Source organism: Canis aureus, chromosome 5 (genome assembly GCF_053574225.1).
Source record: "Canis aureus isolate CA01 chromosome 5, VMU_Caureus_v.1.0, whole genome shotgun sequence".
Lineage (NCBI taxonomy): Eukaryota > Metazoa > Chordata > Mammalia > Carnivora > Canidae > Canis > Canis aureus.
Genome location: NC_135615.1, coordinates 41,320,700 through 41,339,484, shown reverse-complemented (window position 1 = coordinate 41,339,484; position 18,785 = coordinate 41,320,700). Strand labels below are relative to the sequence as shown.

The 18,785-nt window shown below is 37.6% G+C and overlaps 1 protein-coding gene across 3 annotated transcripts in view; it reads left to right on the top strand.

The window, feature by feature from the left end:
- Positions 1-16,634, top strand: part of LARS1 (leucyl-tRNA synthetase 1) — a 75,232-nt gene extending 58,598 nt beyond the window's left edge. For all 3 annotated transcript variants that reach the window (XM_077897725.1, XM_077897723.1, XM_077897724.1), the window contains 5 exons: positions 3,514-3,624; positions 5,884-5,988; positions 7,524-7,619; positions 11,562-11,694; positions 16,241-16,634. In XM_077897725.1, coding sequence (XP_077753851.1) covers positions 3,514-3,624; positions 5,884-5,988; positions 7,524-7,619; positions 11,562-11,694; positions 16,241-16,446 — 651 coding nt within the window. In that variant the 3' untranslated portion in view covers positions 16,447-16,634. The remainder of the gene's footprint in view (positions 1-3,513; positions 3,625-5,883; positions 5,989-7,523; positions 7,620-11,561; positions 11,695-16,240) is intronic.
- The last annotated feature ends 2,151 nt before the right edge of the window (positions 16,635-18,785 follow it).

The following is an 18,785-nucleotide window of genomic DNA, read 5'->3' as shown; positions in this document are numbered from 1 at the left end:
GTAGTGATCTCTCCTTTCTCATTCATGATTTTATTAATTTGAGTCTTCTCTCTCTTCTTTTTAATAAGGCTGGCTAATGGTTTATCTATCTTATTAATTCTTTCAAAGAACCAACTCCTGGTTTTGTTGATCTGTTCCACAGTTCTTCTGGTCTCGATTTCGTTGAGTTCTGCTCGAATCTTTATTAACTCTCTTCTTCTCCTGGGTATAGGATCTATTTGCTGTTTTTTCTCTAGCTCCTTTATGTGTAAGGTTAGCTTTTGTATTTGAGTTCTTTCCAGTTTTTGAATGGATGCTTGTATTGTGGTGTATTTCCCCCTTAGGACTGCTTTTGCTGCATCCCAAAGATTTTGAACGGTTGTATCTTCATTCTCATTAGTTTCCATGAATCTTTTTAATTCTTCCTTAATTTCCTGGTTGACCCTTTCATCTTTTCGCAGGATGGTGCTTAACCTCCACGTGTTTGAGGTCCTTCCAAACTTCTTGTTCTGATTTAGTTCTAATTTCAAGGCATTATGGTCTGAGAATATGCAGGGGACGATCTGAATCTTTTGGTATCGGTTCAGACCCTATTTGTGACCCAGTATGTGGTCTATTCTGGAGAAAGTTCCATGTGCACTTGAGAAGAATGTGTATTCAGTTGAGTTTGGATGTAAAGTTCTGTAGATATCTGTGAAATCCATCTGGTCCAGTGTATCATTGAAAGCTCTCGTTTCTTTGGAGATGTTGTGCTTAGAAGACCTATCGAGTATAGAAAGAACTAGATTGAAGTCACCAAGTATAGTGTATTATTATCTAAGTATTTCTTCACTTTGGTTATTAATTGATTTATATATTTGGCAGCTCCCACATTCGGGGCATATATATTGAGGATTGTTAAGTCCTCTTGTTGGATAGATCCTTTAAGTATGATATAGTGTCCCTCTCATCTCTCACTACAGTCTTCGGGGTAAATTTTAGTTTATCTGATATAAGGATGGCTACCCCTGCTTTCTTTTGAGGACCATTTGAATGGTAAATGGTTCTCCAACTTTTTATTTTCAGGTTGTAGGTGTCCTTCTGTCTAAAATGAGTCTCTTGTAGACAGCAAATAGATGGGTCCTGCTTTTTTATCCAGTCTGACACCCTGCCCCTTTTGATGGGGTCATTAAGCCCGTTCACATTCAGAGTTACTATTGAGAGATATGAGTTTAGTGTCACCATGATATCTATTCAGTCCTTGTTTTTGTGGACTGTTCCACTGAACTTCTTCTTAAAGGGGAATTTTAAGAGTCCCCTTTAAAATTTCTTGCAGAGCTGGTTTGGAGGTCACATATTCTTTCAGTTGCTGCCTGTCTTGGAAGCTCTTTATCTCTCCTTCCATTTTGAATGAGAGCCTTGCTGGATAAAGTATACTTGGTTGCATGTTCTTCTCATTTAGGACCCTAAATATATCCTGCCAGCCCTTTCTGGCCTGCCAGGTCTCTGTGGAGAGGTCTGCTGTTACTCTAATACTCCTCTCCATAAAAGTCAGGGATTTCTTATCTCTTGCTGCTTTAAGGATCTTCTCTTTATCTTTGGAATTTGCAAGCTTAACTATTAAATGTCGAGGTGTTGAACAGTTTTTATTGATTTTAGGGGGGGATCTCTCTATTTCCTGGATCTGAATGCCTGTTTCCCTTCCCAGATTAGGAAAGTTTTCAGCTATGATTTGTTCAAATACATATTCTGGACCTCTGTCCCTTTCGGCGCCCTCGGGAACCCCAATTAAACGTAGGTTTTTCTTCCTCAGGCTGTTGTTTATTTCCCTTAATCTATCTTCATGGTCTTTTAATTGTTTGTCTCTTTTTTCCTCAGTTTCCCTCTTTGCCATCCACCTGCGCAGCCCCCTCCCTGCGGAGCCACCGCCCAAGCCCCTCCGAGCTGCTCCCGGGTCCCACCGTGTGCTGCAGCCCTTCAGGGAGCTCAGTGCACTCTCCCCGGGGCGCAGGTGTCTGTTAGTGTCCCTGGGATCCTGAGGGCATCCCCGCCCTCCTGGGGTCCTGCTCTAACTCCCGTGGGTGCCTTTCCGCCCGGGAAGATTGGTGCAGCTCCTGCTTCTCCGGGACGGGGCTCTCCTGTCCTGGGGACACTCGCCCCGGCCTCAGCCCGGCTCCTCGCGGGGCCCCTCCCCCTTGGATGGCTTTTGTTTCTTCCTACCTTGATAGAAGCGCGAACTCTTCTCACTGTAACATTCCAGCTGTTCTCTCTTTAAATCTCAGGCCGAATTCATGGATTTTCAGGATAATTTGAAGGTTAGCTAGGTAATTTGGTGGGGACAGGTGATTTGGAGACCCTACTCTTCCGCTGTCTTGCCCCTCCTCCCCATAACAGCATTTTCAAGGAAGCAGTCGAAGAACCAAATATAAAATGTAATGTCCTAGATATTTAAAAATGCTACTTTTATTAAAAATTGCTATTCTTTTAGAAGTTATAGTTTATTTAGTAATTACTGACTAGATAAATGGTTTCAAAATGATATCGTCTTTTGGCACTATTTGGAATGATCAGCTTTCTTTTAAATTTTTGTTTTCATCCAAAAGTACTAAAAGAATGTTAGTTTATGATCAAGGAAGATATTCTTACATTGTATGTGGCACCTTTTTAGTGATCTAATGGAAAGGAGTGTTTCCTACTCTTTTTTCTCTTTCATATATATTTCAAAGCAGCACATTGATAAGTGGAGAAAATATTTTTTCCCTGTACTTTAGTAAAGGTTAGAATTGAAAGTAAACACATGATCAGAAGTCTTAGTATACATTACTTTTCATTTAGATTCATTCCCAACCTTTGGCTTTGATACCATGCTTTTACAATAAGGAGAAAATAAGTCACCCAAAATTCTGAAAAGGCCACTTGTTTCATTTTTCACTCTGTAGAAGGGGACAGTTGTGTTTACAGAAATGAATTTAAAATCAGGCAGCACATTTGGGACTCTGCATATTAATGATACATGATATAGGTATTTATTTGTGTTTAGATAGAAGTGATACTATTTTTAACAAGTGGATGGCTAGAGATTTTTTTTTTTTCACATTTATGGTAACAGTTTATAAGGAACAGTGTTCAAAAGCAGACATTATATAAATCTTGTATAATAGTTTTGCAGTTTTCAAATGACTAGTGAAGTGTTTTTACAAGTTTGGAGACAAACAAGATCTCTATAAGACTCTTTTGTTTTCTCACCTGGTAAGATCTAATGTTACAATCCTAGAGTTCTTAGTGTAAGGAAAAATTAAATATTCGACAGGACGAACCTCTTTTCTCCTTTACCCTAAAAATCATGTTATCTTTTAACTTTAGAGGGAATAGGAGACTCCCTCTAAGTCACCTTTCACATCCCCAGGACATGTGGGGCTGCTCATTTTTCTCCTGTTTTCTAGCAGACTGGTAGAGGCCACTATTCTGTGTCTGGCCAGCTTCCTATGGGCACTCTACTATTTTGCGTTATCTTTAAAATATTTTTCTCCACATTCTTCCTCAATGTTTTTTTAGGCCAACAGTGGAAAATTGCCTGATAACAAAGTCATTGCTAGTGAACTGGGCAATCTGCCAGAATTGAAGAAATATATGAAGAAAGTGATGCCGTTTGTTGCCATGATTAAGGTAAGCTGTGGACCTCATGCAGCTGTGACTGTGAGTAATGGTTAGATGAGTGGAAGGAAGGGGAAAACTTTGCGTATAGTCTCTCCCAGGAAATCTGCTAAAATAGTTCTTCTCAATCAGTGATTGTGAGAAATGAGTGATCATTTTTGGGATTTATCTGTAAAATTGCTGAGTATTTGGAAATATGCATTATGGAAGAAAAATTGGTTTAGAATTGCTCACTAAATGATTCTGTTCATGTTCTACCTTCTTTTCTTTTTGGCAGGGAGGCCTATTCTTTTGGCTTACATTATAGTGTTTTTATTAGATCCTGTTACTGGAACCAAGATATTATATTTGTATAGGTTTGCTTTAACAGGATAAACATTGTTTATAGTGGTTAGACTAGAGTTTCTCAACAATGGTTCTATTGATATTGTGGGCTGATAGTTCTCTCTTGTGGGAGGCAATCCTATGCATTATAGGATCTTTAGCAGTATCTTTGTCTTCTACCAGTTAGGTGCCTGTAGAATATCCTCTTCACCCCCTCCAGTTGTGACAACCAGAAATTCTCTGGTCATTGCTAAATGTGTCTTGGGGACATAATCTGTTGCTACCTCCCACCTCTGTCATTTGAGAAACATTGCAGTAGGCTCAGCTTTCTTCATAGAAATAACAGATTTCTTGTATTTCTTACAGAGAAACAGAAAGAAGGTTGTATGTTGCTAGAGCTCAGGCTTTGGGGTCAGACAGATCTTGGTTCAAATCCTTTTTGTCTGCCAGTTCTTAGTTTTGAGACCTTAGACAAGTCCCTTAAATTCTCTGGGTCACATGTTTTTTCATCTATTAAGTGAGGAAGTTAATAGAACCTATATTTTAGGAGTGTTGTGAGGAGTAAATGAAATAATATACTTAACACACTTTAATGCTTTCTGTCAAAAAGTAGACTCGGTAAATGTTTTTTTAAAAATGTAAATTAGTGTCTTTCAGGCTGCTAGGAATGTAGTGGTTATTCTTGGAGTTTAGATTAATTCTTGAATCTTCTAGGCTACACATGCCTGCCTGAAGGCAACTGAGACTTTTAGTTTGTCCTATATTGGAGTAGATGGTATTCTTAGAAAAGCCTTTTTGTTCTAGACCAGAATCAACTCTCAGAGCCTTACGGTCTTTCACGTTTCAGAAATAATTTAGAATCTTGGATTGACCTTCACCAATCAAGTTATATCTGCTGATATGCTTGTAATTCATTGATTCCCTACTTTGGCTATTGCCATTGGTCAGAATGCCAGATCCATTGTCAATATCTGGATCCAACCAAATATTTCATCATTGATTGCAAAGTTTGATGATGTACTTTACAGAATCCAGTGAAACTGATTTGAAAACTTCTGTAGTTAGATGAATCTTACTAGCTTCAAGAGTTGGCTTTTTAGAAAACCAGTATTAGGCTTTTTTAAGTAATATATTTTCTTCAGTAATATTAGGGATGTGCCACGCATATTAGTGGTTTGAAACTTCGCAAAGTTGTTTTGTAAATCTGAGAATAAGAAAATAGCTTCTAGCGCTTTTTCATAGGAAAAGAAACAACTTGGACAGAAAATAAGAATAGTGTATATTAGGAATCATGTCAGGTCACTTTCATGTAAGTATAGCATGTTCTAGGCAGTTAGCTATACTTGTTTATATGAATTTGGATCTCGAGGATCACATTTAATGTGGCAAATATTTTGTTTCATTTTCAAGAAAATTAAGAAATTGTTTTTATATGCCACAGGATTATCTCAGTACCCATAAGACTTAATTTTTTTTTAATTTGTAGAAATTGTTTGTTTATTATTAATTCACCATTCTCTGAACTAGCTTTAAAGATGTGTTATCTTAGAAAATTAATTTTTTTTTTCTTTTGGGTTACCTGCAGGGATATTTCTGCACATTTGTTTGATTCCTTGTCAAAGTGAATTCTTTGGGTTTGCATATTAGTTCATTCTAAATAAACAATGATAAAATCATATTTCTTTTATAAATGAAAACTCTGTCCTTCCAGTCTTTTCAGTGTTGCCTTAATCTTATCATACTTCAAGTGATAATTATTCTGAACTAATAATTTCATTAACAAGCAAACATAGATAAGGGAAACCATGAGTCCAAGGCCTTTCCTTTAGCTGTTCAAATTTGAAGATTTTATCAGTTGAGGGAAGAGTGATTGCTTTGGAGGAAATGTATTCTTTTCAACGTATCCTTAATGTGATTTTTGTTTTTCAAAACTTTTTTGGCTTTTAGGAAAATCTGGAGAAGATGGGACCTCGTGTTCTGGATTTGCAGCTAGAATTTGATGAACAGGCGGTGCTGATGGAGAATTTAGTTTACCTGACCAATTCCCTTGAGGTAAGACAGGCCAATGAGTTAACTATAGTAAACATAATCCAGTTGTTTTGTTTTATGATAAACCTTTTTGTAAACATCTCTGTCTTTAGTACCTTTACCAAATATAACTGTCAAAAATATTTTTGGAGGGAAATAGAATGGTGGGTACAGAAGTTGCAGGAAGAAAAAAATAATGTGATCTTACTCAGTGTATCAGTTATTTTATACATAAAATACTAACTGTATGTGCCTGGATCCCTCCCCCCGCAAATTCTCTTTAAAAACAAAATGAGAGGAGATATTATATTCAGATACTTTAGAAATCTCTCATTTATGGAAGAATTGCTTCTTTTTTTCCTTCTTCCCATTTAAGCCTCAGATGTACAGGATCAACTTAATTGGATTCCTTTGTTCCTGAGGTGTTATCATAGGTCCCTGCCTGACCCTGTTTTGTGTTGTTTCAAAGTTAATAATGTAATGAACACCCGTGAATGTATTACTAAACTCAAGAACTAAAACGTTACCAATAGCTTTCACTTATCTGGGGAGTTTTTCCCCATTCTATTTTTCTACCTCAATCATTTCATATATAGATCCTAAAAATGCTGTCTCTCAGATAACTTAGACAGAATGAAAGATAATTTGCTCTAGGAAATTGTGTTAGATGACTCAGAAAAGTGATTCTCATAATAATGAAGACACTTGACTTAAAAAAATGCAGGTTTAGATTTTGAATAAAATTGTTCCATGAAATACAGGAATGGAAGGAAGTTATTTCTAAATAAACATTTTATGTCCTATAATTATAAATGAGTTAAATAATTCAATTACTAAATATTGGTAGGTATTTATTTTATGTATAATTTCTAAATGTTCATATATACTCATGGAGGTCAAAAAAAGTTTTTGAATTTTTTCACTGGGACAATGGGGACCCCTTATATTGAGGGTCATCTTATATTGAGGCATATACAATATGCTACATTTTTGAGTTTTTCTATTTATTTAAGTGAAAGTCTTTATAAAAAAATCAAAATTGAGTAAAGTCTTATTCTCAAATGCTAAGTTTCTGAACTTTTTTCATTCAAGTGGTGGTCTTTTATGCTGCTTTTCAGTTTCTCTTATACAGCAGATAGATGCCAGATTTCATTACAGAAAGTGGTAAACGTGACTATGTAAATAATAATACTATGAGACATTTAAGATGAGTGTGAAATAATTGTACATTTCATTTAATTTTATGTGGAAAATAATAAAATCACGCAGACCATTTTCCTAAGACTTTTAATTAATGATTTTTTTTAATGGACATTTAAATTATTTAGTCTTTTGCTCTTCAAACAATGTTGTGCTGTGGGAGCATTCGATCCTGAATTTCATAGAGCTCTCTCAGTCCTGTCCTGTGCTTGGCTGGCTTTTTGAGGAACGCACAGACCATTTTGTGTTAAGTGGAGAACCTAGCTTTGCTCTTTGGGGAAATGAGGAAATGAGGTGATGGTTAATTTTAATCATATTAAGTGATACTGATGACTTTCATTTTCCCTTCTTCTCTTTAGCTAGAACACATAGAAGTCAAGTTTGCCTCCGAAGCAGAAGATAAAGTCAGGGAAGACTGCTGTCCTGGGAAACCACTTAATGTTTTCAGGACAGAAGTAAGTTGAAAAGATCTCACGGAATCATTGCATTTTAGAGCTAGAAGAGACCTTAGATATTACATCCACACCCATCATTTAAAGATGGAAGGAAGTGAGGTGCAGAGACGTGAAGTGATTGTTTTGGTGTAGGCTACATAGTTTGTTAGAAATGAAGCTGAGGGATCCCTGGGTGGCACAGCGGTTTGGCGCCTGCCTTTGGCCCAGGGCGCGATCCTGGAGACCCGGGATCGAATCCCATGTCGGGCTCCCGGTGCATGGAGCCTGCTTCTCCCTCTGCCTGTGTCTCTGCCTCTCTCTCTCTCTCTCTCTCTCTGTGTGACTATCATAAATTAAAAAAAAAAAAAAAAATGAAGCTGGGTTTGAACTCTTCTAATTCCCTGGTTGGTGCTATGTTCACTTTCCCTTGCTCTTGTGGGTGACATCGGATGTTAAAATAGAATTTTCAAAACCTGATTTTTTTTAATCTATTTTTTTCTTTTTTTAAAATTTTAATTCCAGTATAGTTAACACTGGAATTGTGTTGTGTGAGTTTCAGGTATATAATATGGTGATTCAGCAATGCTATACATTAGTCAGGGCTCATCATGATAATTGTACTCTTAGTCACTGTCACCTCTTTCCTCCAACCCTCAACCACCTCCTCTATGGTAACCATCAGTTTGTTCTCTATAGCTAAGAGTCTGTTTTTTGGTTTGTCTCTTTTCTGCTTTGTTTGTTTTGTTTCTTAAATATTCCACACATGAGTGAAATCCTATTGTATTTATCTTTCTCTGACTGATTTATTTCACTTAGCATTGTACTCTAGATCCATTCATGTTGCAAATTGGAAGATTTTATTCTTTTTTATGGCTGCGTAATATTCAAGTGTGTGTGTGTGTCCACACCATGTTGTCTTTATTCATTCATCAGTTGATGGACATTTGGGCTATTTCCATAATTTGGCTATTGTAAATAATGCTGAACAAATGTAGGGGTACATATATCTTTTTGAATAACTGTTTTTGTATTCTTTGCATAAATACCCAGTAGAGGAATTACTGGATCATATGGTAGTTCAACTTCTAACTTTTTGAGGAACCTCTACACTGCTTGCTTGCTTGCTTGCTTTCTTTTTTAAGATTTTATTTGTTTATTAATGAGAGACATATTGAGAGAGAGAGAGAGAAAGAGAGAGGCAGAGACACAGGCAGAGGGAGAAGCAGGCTCCATGCAGGGAACCTGATGTGGGACTTGATCCCGGGACTCCAGGATCACACCCTGGGCCAAAGGCAGGCACTAAACTGTTGAGCCACCCAGGGATCCCCCTCCATACTGTTTTCTAAAGTGGAGGCAACAGTTTGCATTCTCACCAACAGTGCACAGTGGTTCCTTTTTCTCCACATTCTCACCAACACCTATTGTTCCTTGTGTTGTTGATTTTAGCCATTCTGACAGATGTGAGATGGTATCTCATTGACGTTTTTTGTTTTTTGTTTTTCATTTTTTTTCATTGTCATTTTGATTTGATGAGTGATGTTGAGCATCTTTTCATGTGTCTTTTTTTTTTAAGATTTTATTTATTTATTCATGAGAAACACAGAGAGAGGCAGAGGAGCAGAGAGGCAGAGACACAGGCAGAGGGAAAAGCAGGCCCCATGTGGGGAGCCCGACATGGGACTTGATCCTGGTTCTCCAGGTTCTCCAGGATCACGCCCTGGGCTGAAGGTGGTGCTAAACTGCTTAGCCACCCAGGCTACCATCTTTTCATGTGCCTCTTTGCCATCTGGATGTCTTCTTTGGAAAAATGTTTTTGTCTTTTGCCTATTTTCAATTGGATTATTTGTATTTTTAATTGTGGTTATTATTGGTGTTGAGTTGTATCAGTTCTTTATGTATTTTAGGTACTAACCCTTTAGCTGATATGTCATTTGCAAATATCTTCTCCCATTTTGTAGGCTGCCTTTTAGTTTGGCTGATTGTTTCCTTCTCTGTGCAGAAGCTTTTTATTTTGATGTAGTCTCAATAGTTTATTTTTGCTTTTGTTTCCCTTGCCTCAGGAGACATATCTAGAAAAATATTGTTACAGCTGATGTCAGAGAAATTACTGCCTCTGCCCTCTTCAAGGATTTTTATGGTTTCAGGTCTCACATTTAGGTCTTTAATCCATTTTGAGTTTATTTTTGTGTCAAAACCTGACTTTTATTAAAAAATAGAATGGAGGGACACCTGAGTGGCTCAGTCGTTGAGCCATCTGCCTTCGGCGTAGGTTGTGATCCCGGGGTCCTGGGATTGAGTTCCGCATCATGCTCCCCGTGAGGAGCCTGCTTCTCCCTCTGCCTATGTCTGTGTCTCTCTCTTTATGTCCCTCATGAATAAATAAATAAAATCTTAAAAAAAAATAGAATGGAAATTGAAATGTAATTTTTTTTTTAAAGTGAAGAGGAGCTTTCATACTTCAGATGAGTCTTGGTTTGATATTGTTATTCAAGGCTTTTTGGCTTTTGGCATAAACCAGATTGATGAATCATCTTACTTTATACTAGAACTGCTTTTTCCCCCTTATTTTTTGGCCAGTATTTGTGAAGATAAGCAGATTTTGGAGTTTTGGGAGATTCTGTTTATTTAATCTCAAAGAATCCATTGCCCAGTGGAGTGCAATTGTGAGTCTATAAAGTGCCCTGTTTTTCTTGAGAAGCGGAAGACTAATAAGTATCCCGTTACTTTTACCATGTTTAATTGAAAATGTAACAAAGAGGAAAAGCCTATTTTGAAAGAATAAGGTAATCACAATCATGAATACTCCCTGAATTTATCATTGTGTTATGCATACTCTCATTACATTAAAATATGGTAGCTTTTTAAAGTGCGGTCCTTGGGCCCATGGATAGGTACATAAAATAGAGTTCCCTATATAGATATTTGTTTGTTTTTTTAAGATTTATTTATTTTAGAGCGAGAGCAAGTTGGGGGGGGGGGGCAAAGGGAGAGAAGCAGACTCCCTACTGAGTGCAGAGCCCATCCTGCAGCTCCATCTCACAACCCTGAGATCAGGACCTGAGCCAAAATCAAGAGTTGGGCACTTAACTGACTGAACCACCTAGGTGCGCCATAAATATGTTTGTTTGTTTGTTCCTTCCTTCCTTCCTTCCTTCCTTCCTTCCTTTCTTTCTTTTTAAATATTTTATTTATTTATTCATGAGGGACACAAAGATAGAAACATAGACATAGACAGAGGGAGATGCAGGCTCCTCATGGGGAGCCTGATGTGGGACTTGATCCCAGGACCCCAGGATCACAACCAAGCCAAAGGCAGAAGCTCAACCACTGAGCCACCCAGCTGCCCTCTTTTGACTTGAACTACTTTCAGACATTCTATTAACCTATTATGTCTTTACGTTTTTCATAAGACTTAGTTGACGTTTTCCACTTAAAATAATGAGCAACGTCTTTGACTATATATAGCTTTTATAATGTAGGATGTAGTATGGCATATGACTGAGGTTAATCCTGCCCCTGCCTTTTATTGGCTGTGTGGCCTTGAGCTACTATTTAAATATTTCTGGTTTTCAGCTTCTCATCTGTGAAAAGGGGTTTTAAAGAGCTACTTTTCAGGAAATAGGAATAATGTCTACAAAATGCTTAGTACAGTGCCTGGTACATAGTAGAAATTCAATAAATGATGAGAGTTGAAGAAGAGAAAATATAATTATTGTTATTATCCATCATATTTTTTATCATCAATATTAATATATTACTCAGTCATTTTTATGTAGGCATTTGGTTGTAAGCATGAGCTTTTGTACATTTTTTCTTTCATATTTCAGTATCCCTTGGTCTTGATTTTAGAATACCAGATTTAAATTTTTGGTTGGACATTAAAATTTAGCAGAGATTTTTCTCTCCCTCAGCAGTATTCAGATTTGATTTCATGTAACAGTCATTTTCTCTTTATTTTCCTAGCCTGGTGTGTCAGTCTCCCTAGTGAATCCCCAGCCATCAAATGGCCACTTCACAACCAAAATTGAAATCAGGCAAGGGGATAACCGCGATTCTATAATCAGGCGTTTAATGAAAATGGACCGAGGCATCAAAGGTAAATGGTTTCCCAGAAATGCACATTTGACAGTAGTTTGTGGATATGATGAGTTCTAAGCAGAGGGCAGAAGGAAGAGTAACTGGCCTGCTTAGGGACAGCAGTGTCATGTTGTCCAAACAGTATTGGACTCAGAATCAGAAGGCCTATGCTCTCTTTGGGACATTGTAGCTGTGTAGCTCAGTGACTTGGCCATGTCACTTAGACTCTAAACTGATCTCTCTTTTAGTAAAATGAGGCTACTGGATTAGATATTTTTCTAAGACTGCATCTAGCTTTAAAATTGTAACAAGCAATTTCTATCTCTTGGAGGTTTTGAGATTGAAGGCACATGGTATACTTAGTATGTTAAACTAACCTGCCTGCTAGGTCTGTTCCTGGGGACAGAAGAGAAACAGGGTAAAACTTGTTGAGTGTCTGCCATGTATTTGCCATTTAATCTTTTAATTGCCCGAGAATGGAGAGGGTATTACCATTCCCCTTTTACAGATGATGACATGTTGCACAGAAAGGCTACATGACTAGCAGATTTCATTCAGGTGGTAAATGCTAGAGCTGGAATTCAAACTCAGGTCTGTTTGACTCCAAGATCATATTCTTTCTTCTAAACAATGTGTTTCCAGCTAAAATATGTAAATAATCTTAATTTCTTATCAAGATTAAGTCTAGATCTTCCACAATTAGACTTAATATAATTATTTATAGTTTTTTTTTTTTTTTTTTTTAATCACTCAGCCAGGTCTGAGGCTAAGCAGGGTGTGAAGGGAGTTAATGTATCTCTGTATTATTTTTCTTCCAAATTATAAAGACAAATTAGTCTTGAGATTCCCTGTTGTGCATTCTCTCTCTTTCTCTTCTTGATGGCAATCAAGAGTTGATTGGGTCACATTCTATCAGTATAGAAATTTTCTGAAAAGGTTTAGAAATCCAAGACCTAATTTATGGAACTGTATTCAGGTCAGCAATATTACATTAACATAGAAGACTTAAAATAGCCTTTTGGAATTCGTTCTACAGGTATTTTTTGTTCTCTTGAGGCTATTTATGCATCTTGTGTGGGCATTTCTTCGGACACTCTCAGTATAGTGTATGTAGTGTATATGGAGAGACTCTTCTGTATGTATGAGTGGTTTTGGGGGGCCCACAAAGTACTGTTCATTATGAGATGCTACATCTCTTGAAGGAGCAGGGCACTAAGCTATTCAAATACATGATCATAATCTAAGGAGGAACTGCTGTGTACAGTAAGGGAGATGTAGATAAAGTTTATAGCACAGAAAAAGGTGAGATTATTTACAGCTATGGCGATCAGGGATGTATTTACAGAGAAAATAACTGTTTGGATGGGACCTTGGAAATTATACCCAGGAGGGGATGTCAGCAGGGTGGATCTCTCGTGTTTCACTGTCTAGCAGCAGTACATTAGGGTTAGGGATTTTTCATTTGTAAACATTTTTTAAAATTGTGGTAAAATACATATAACATAAAATTAACCATTTTGGCCCTTTTTAAGTGTATAGTTCAGTGGCATCAAGTACATTTGCATTGTTGTGCAACCATCAATATTATTCACCTCCAGAACTGTTTCATCATTCCACACTGAGACCCAGTACCCATTAAACAGTACCTCCCCAGTCTCCATCCCTATAGTCCCTGGTAACCACTATTCTCCTTGCTGTCTCTTTATATTTGACTATTCTGGGTACCTTGTGTAAGTGGAATCACAAAATGGTGAATAAGTGCCTTATTTTGCTTAGCAAAATGTCCAGGTTCATCCATGTTGTTAAAGACATTTATCCGTTTCCTTGGTAAACCATGTAGTGCCATCCTTAGAACTTAGAGGCCACAGAAAGCAGAACTTGAAAACTTTGAAATATGAACATACAGGAAGCCATTCTGTGACCTTCCTTTTGGCTTGTTTTCTACTGCATATATTTGGTCATGAGAAGATTTTGTAATAGGAAGAATACTGATATTTAAAGAACAATATGGTGGCTTTTAAAGAAAATAGATAGTTCTGTGGAACCACTAGGTAGGATTATTATGAAGTTGTAGCATGTGAGAGGATGTTTTCCTATATCGAAAACTGTAATTTGTAATGTTACAAGTGCCTCCCTTTTAAATACTCTCAGATACAGGACTGACAAGGTTCTTCAGGATTGTACTGGAATGTATTTTCTGTATCTCGTCTTTTCTCTCTGAGCCTCCGGCATAATTCTTACATCCTTTGTCATACTAGCTGTGAATAATATTATCATAAGTGCTTTAAGTTTGACATTCGTAGCTGCTATGAATTTTTTAGAGTGGATAGAAATGTTAGGGTGGAGTTTGAAATTGATATTCCTTCAAGTATCTTCAGAAGAGCTCTAACCTTGAGACTTCTCCAGAAGCCCTCAGGATGCTTTGATATCTAAGGGGGCTAAGTGTATCGAGTGTATGAGACGGGAAGGGAGTGAAATTCAATAACATATTTCTTAGTCTGTTTGCTGCAAAAGCCAGTTAGTCGTCCAATTAGTGCCAATTGCATGGAGGGTGATTATGATCTAGGTCCAGGAGGAACTGGAGTGAAACCATTTCTCTCCACAAAGGCCACTGAGCAACTATTTGATGATAATGACTTTAAATCACTCCCAGCCCATGCCGCATATGAACTGATAACATGGAGGTGAAAGGCTGCATTGCACATTATCAATCCCTAGGGACTTAAAGTCACTCTCATCTTTTCTCTAAGTGCCTCAATTCTTGTGTAGTCGCAGACTTAAACTTCTACATTTTCAATGATGAGAGAGGTCTGCGATAAGAAAAGAGAATAAAACCACTAAGAAAGCTCCAAGAATTATTGGCAGTAATGAGCTACATGGTGCAACATCAAAGCAAATATGTTTTGTCACTTAGATGCCTGATTGAGTATTAAGGCTTCTTTGAAATAGTTTGATTCAGAATTGCTGGGAATGATGAGGGAGGTCTGTTTCAGAGAAGAAGGGAGAAAGAGAGGAGGATAAAGAAGGAGAGGGAGACGGAGGGAGGCGTGGGAAGGGTGCAGATCTGCAGTAAAAGGCCTCATGCATAAAATCCGCTGGCTGAACTTCTCACTGCTTCCATAGCAAAATATTTAGTATCACCAGTGTGCATGTTGAATTGTAATAGCTATTAAAATGAATTGTATTCTTGCTCCCAAATAAGACTCTCTGGCAGGGTTTGCCTTCATGGTAGTCTTAGGTAATTATTCTGTAAGCTTCAATATCCCTACATTAAACTTGAAGTCTTTCAGTCTTTGTTTCCCAAAGAGAATATAATGCCTGGATAACTTGTACTCCTGGCATAGCCACCAGCTGCATTAATGTCTGCTTTTATGTCTTATCCCTCTCATGCTAAGCTTCATACTCAAGGCAGCATGAGGGAGTGTAGCTCACGGACCACCTAGCAGTCTGCTTTAGGAAGGGGTGGGAGCTAATTCAGAAAATACCTACTATTTCTGTAGATTGGGTTAAGTATAACTAGCCATGCTACACTTAGAATGAGATATAAGCCCAGAATCAGCATTTGTAGTCATTTATGATGTTTTTCTACTGTATAAAATAAAAGCACTTGATGTCGGGATATCTCAAAATTGCTGAAATAAATAAATTTTTTTCAGGCTCAGTTGTTGGCAGGATTGTTGATCATAAATTTGTTCAAGGGGCAAATGCTTTCTTTGCCAGGAGCCATCTTATCAGCTTGCACAAGAGCAGATCAGGAAAATCTCAAGCAGGGCAGAGTTGGAGCTCATCCAGAAGCTCAAAAGTCTGAAAGCTGTGCCCTTTCCCCCTGTCCTTCTTCATCTCTCCTTGTATCTCATCAGCTTGGTAATACAAATAACTTTTCATCCTTTGAGCAAAACAAGAAACTGGCAATGCTATTTCTTAGAGTAGTAATTGTTTTTCTAGAAGTATCTTTCAAAAAAAAGCTACAACTCTCACAGTTTTAATGTATCCCAGGAACCAAGACAAGAAAGAGGAAAGAGTTTTAGACTTATTGATGGTTAATTGAAGCATATAGAAAGTGATTTGAGAAACCATTTAGGGCAGCCCGCGTGGCTCAGCGGTTTAGCGCCGCCTTCAGCGCAGGGCCTGATCCTGGAGACCTGGGATCGAGTCCCATGTCAGGCTCCCTGCATGAAGCCTGCTTCTCCCTCTGCCTGGGTCTCTGCCCCCCACCCCCCTCTCTATGTCTCTCATGAATAAATAAAATCTTTAAAAAAAAAAGAGAGAGAGAAATCATTTAGGATAATGCTCAAAAATATACTCAATCCTTCCTCTTGGTTTATAATTCCAGGTGTTACATAGAATCTCTATCTCTGAATCTTTGATCTGTGTAGAAGCTGACAGCAGGAAGATTTGTCAGATTTAGCTTTGCTTTCTGAGATTGAGTGTTATTTAATAACCTCGTGAAAATATCTTTTAGATAAACAACCAGTGTTTTTTAAACTTGAATTGTCAGGCTTAGGCATGGGTTTGAGTCAGTGGTTATAGGTAAATGCTCATATTGGTCATCTTTTTTTCTGTAGACCTTTCTAAAGTGAAGCTGATGAGATTTGATGATCCACTGTTGGGACCTCGGCGAGTTCCTGTCCTGGGAAAAGAGCACACTGGGAAGACTCCCATTTCTGAGCATGCTGTTTTCCACGTGGACCTCATGAGCAAGAAAATTCATCTCACTGAAAATGGGCTAGGGGCAGATATTGGTGATACAATTATCTATTTGGTTCATTAAACTCATGCAAATTGGAGATACATCCTGGTTTCTAGGGACATAACTATTCTGTGTCTTCAGATTAGGTGTGAGAACCTTAGACTGGACCTTAATAGACTTCATTTCCAACCATCAAATTCTGCCTGTAATCATATTTACACCAAGTCATCTTGGATTCCTGAACCTAATAAATTTTTTTTTTTTCCTTCTTGGGTTCTCTAAGAGAAGTAGTTTGTACCATACTTTTTTTTTTTTTTGGTCTTTTTACAAATTATTGCTATTTCCCAGAAGCTTCTGGTCTTTCAGATTAACACAAAAATGACAGTATGTTTCTTTTGAGGTGTACTTTATACTAAGGCTAAGGATTATCTAATTTTTTATATTATATCATTATGGAGTTAGCTGTATTTCTTTTTTTAAAATAAAAACTAAATTAGACAGCTAGTTTTAATTTTTAAAGAACATAACTCATGATTTAAAAAAACACATGAGAATATTTTGACTTAAGTATTTTGTATAAAGAACAAATAGGTCTTATATTTAAAGAATTCTTTTAGCTTTAATGTATTCGATTAGCTACCAGTAATATTTTTTCAGGGCTAACATCAATAGTTTATAAGCAGTTTATAATGATTTACACTAAATTTGGTCATTTTAAAAAAGGGTTTTTTCTCCCCAGGAACCTGCATTTGTCAGATTTAGATCATGTCCACTATATTGCAAATTTGTTTCATTCGAGCCAAAACATCTTTTGATATTATCTGTGCCATTCTGCTTCATATGAGGGAAAAATATTAGGTATTGATTGCCACTGGAGAAAAAACATTTCTGTTTCTTTAAGGATTCAACATGGGCAAAGATTGGGGTGTCTGGGTGGCTCGATTGGTTCAGCATCTTTCTCTTGATTTGGGCTCAGGTCATGATTTGAGAGTCGTGATATTGAGACTGTTGGCTCTCATAATCACCTGGGAATCTGCTTGAGATTCTCTCCCTCTGCTCCTCCCCCCACTCACGTGCACATGCGCTGTCTCTCAAACAATAAATCTTAAAAAAAAATGACTGTATGGGCAAAGGCCAATTCTGATAACCCTAAGGAACCTGAGTTCTAATTTTCAGGTTAAATCAAGAGATTTTACTGAACTATCTTCTTCAACAGTTTGACAGGTACTGGACCACACTGAATGCTTTATCATAGATCCATTGAAGTAAGTCATTGAATATTAGAACTCAAAGATCCCTTAGAGGACAAGTGCAAGTTATCATTTATCAGGTAAAGGCCAGCAGCATAGCATAGCATGTAAGGTTACATGCTCTGAAGTCAGACTAGCCAGGTTAGATTTCCACTCTTTCCATTTGCTACTTGGGTGATCTTGGCCAATTACTCAGACTCAGTTTCTTCATCTGTAAAATGGAAGTAATAATGTGCTTATCTACTTTCTAGGCTTATCAGAGATGTTTAGGTGAAACATTCTAGGAAAACCATATATATAGCATAGTACCTGGCAAGTGGTAAGACCTCAGTAGGTGTTACTGATTAATGATAATAATGATGATGATAATTAATAAAAAGCCCCAGGATGTATTGGTTTAAGATTATTTAGGCTGTAATCATGTCCTTTCTGTTGGTTTCTATGGGGCCACCATTTTGTTGTTTGCCCTCTGGATTCTTTTGCTGCTCCCTCACTGTGTATAGCCTTAATTATTCCCTAAATCAATTAATCTTTCCTCGTGCCTAATTACAAACTCACTTAAGTTTAACTTCGGTAAATTAAACTATATGTGTTTGGGGGAAAAAAACAAAAAGCAAACCAGGATGGAAAATAATTGCAATATTATGGATGATTATGCCTATTTCATTAGATGAGCCTACGAACCTCTGCTCCTTGGATTAAGTGTGAGTTGGAATTCATAGATCCTCTGTTCTTGCCGGCTTGAATCCTTGGTGCCTCTCTTAGAATGAGCATCTTGCTGGGCTGAATATGCTCCTTGTGTTTAAAGATACATAAGTTTTGTACATGGAAGCCTGCAAGCATGGGCCCATTGCTTGATCTGGTGCTCAACTAAAGAAGCAACAATTAGTTGAAATGCTGAAGAAAAGGCAGCCCCGGTGGCGCAGCAGTTTAGCGCTGCCTGCAGCCCAGGGCATGATCCTGAAGACCCGGGATCGAGTCCCACGTCAGGCTCTCTGCATGGAGCCTGCTTCTCCCTCTGCCTGTGTCTCTGCCTCTCTCTCTCTCTCTCTCTCTCTCTCTCTCTCTCTGTCTGTCTCTCTGCATCTCTATGAATAAATAAATAAAATCTTAAAAAAAAAAAAGAAATGCTGAAGAAAAACAGGCTGCATTCAGCTTACTGTAATCATA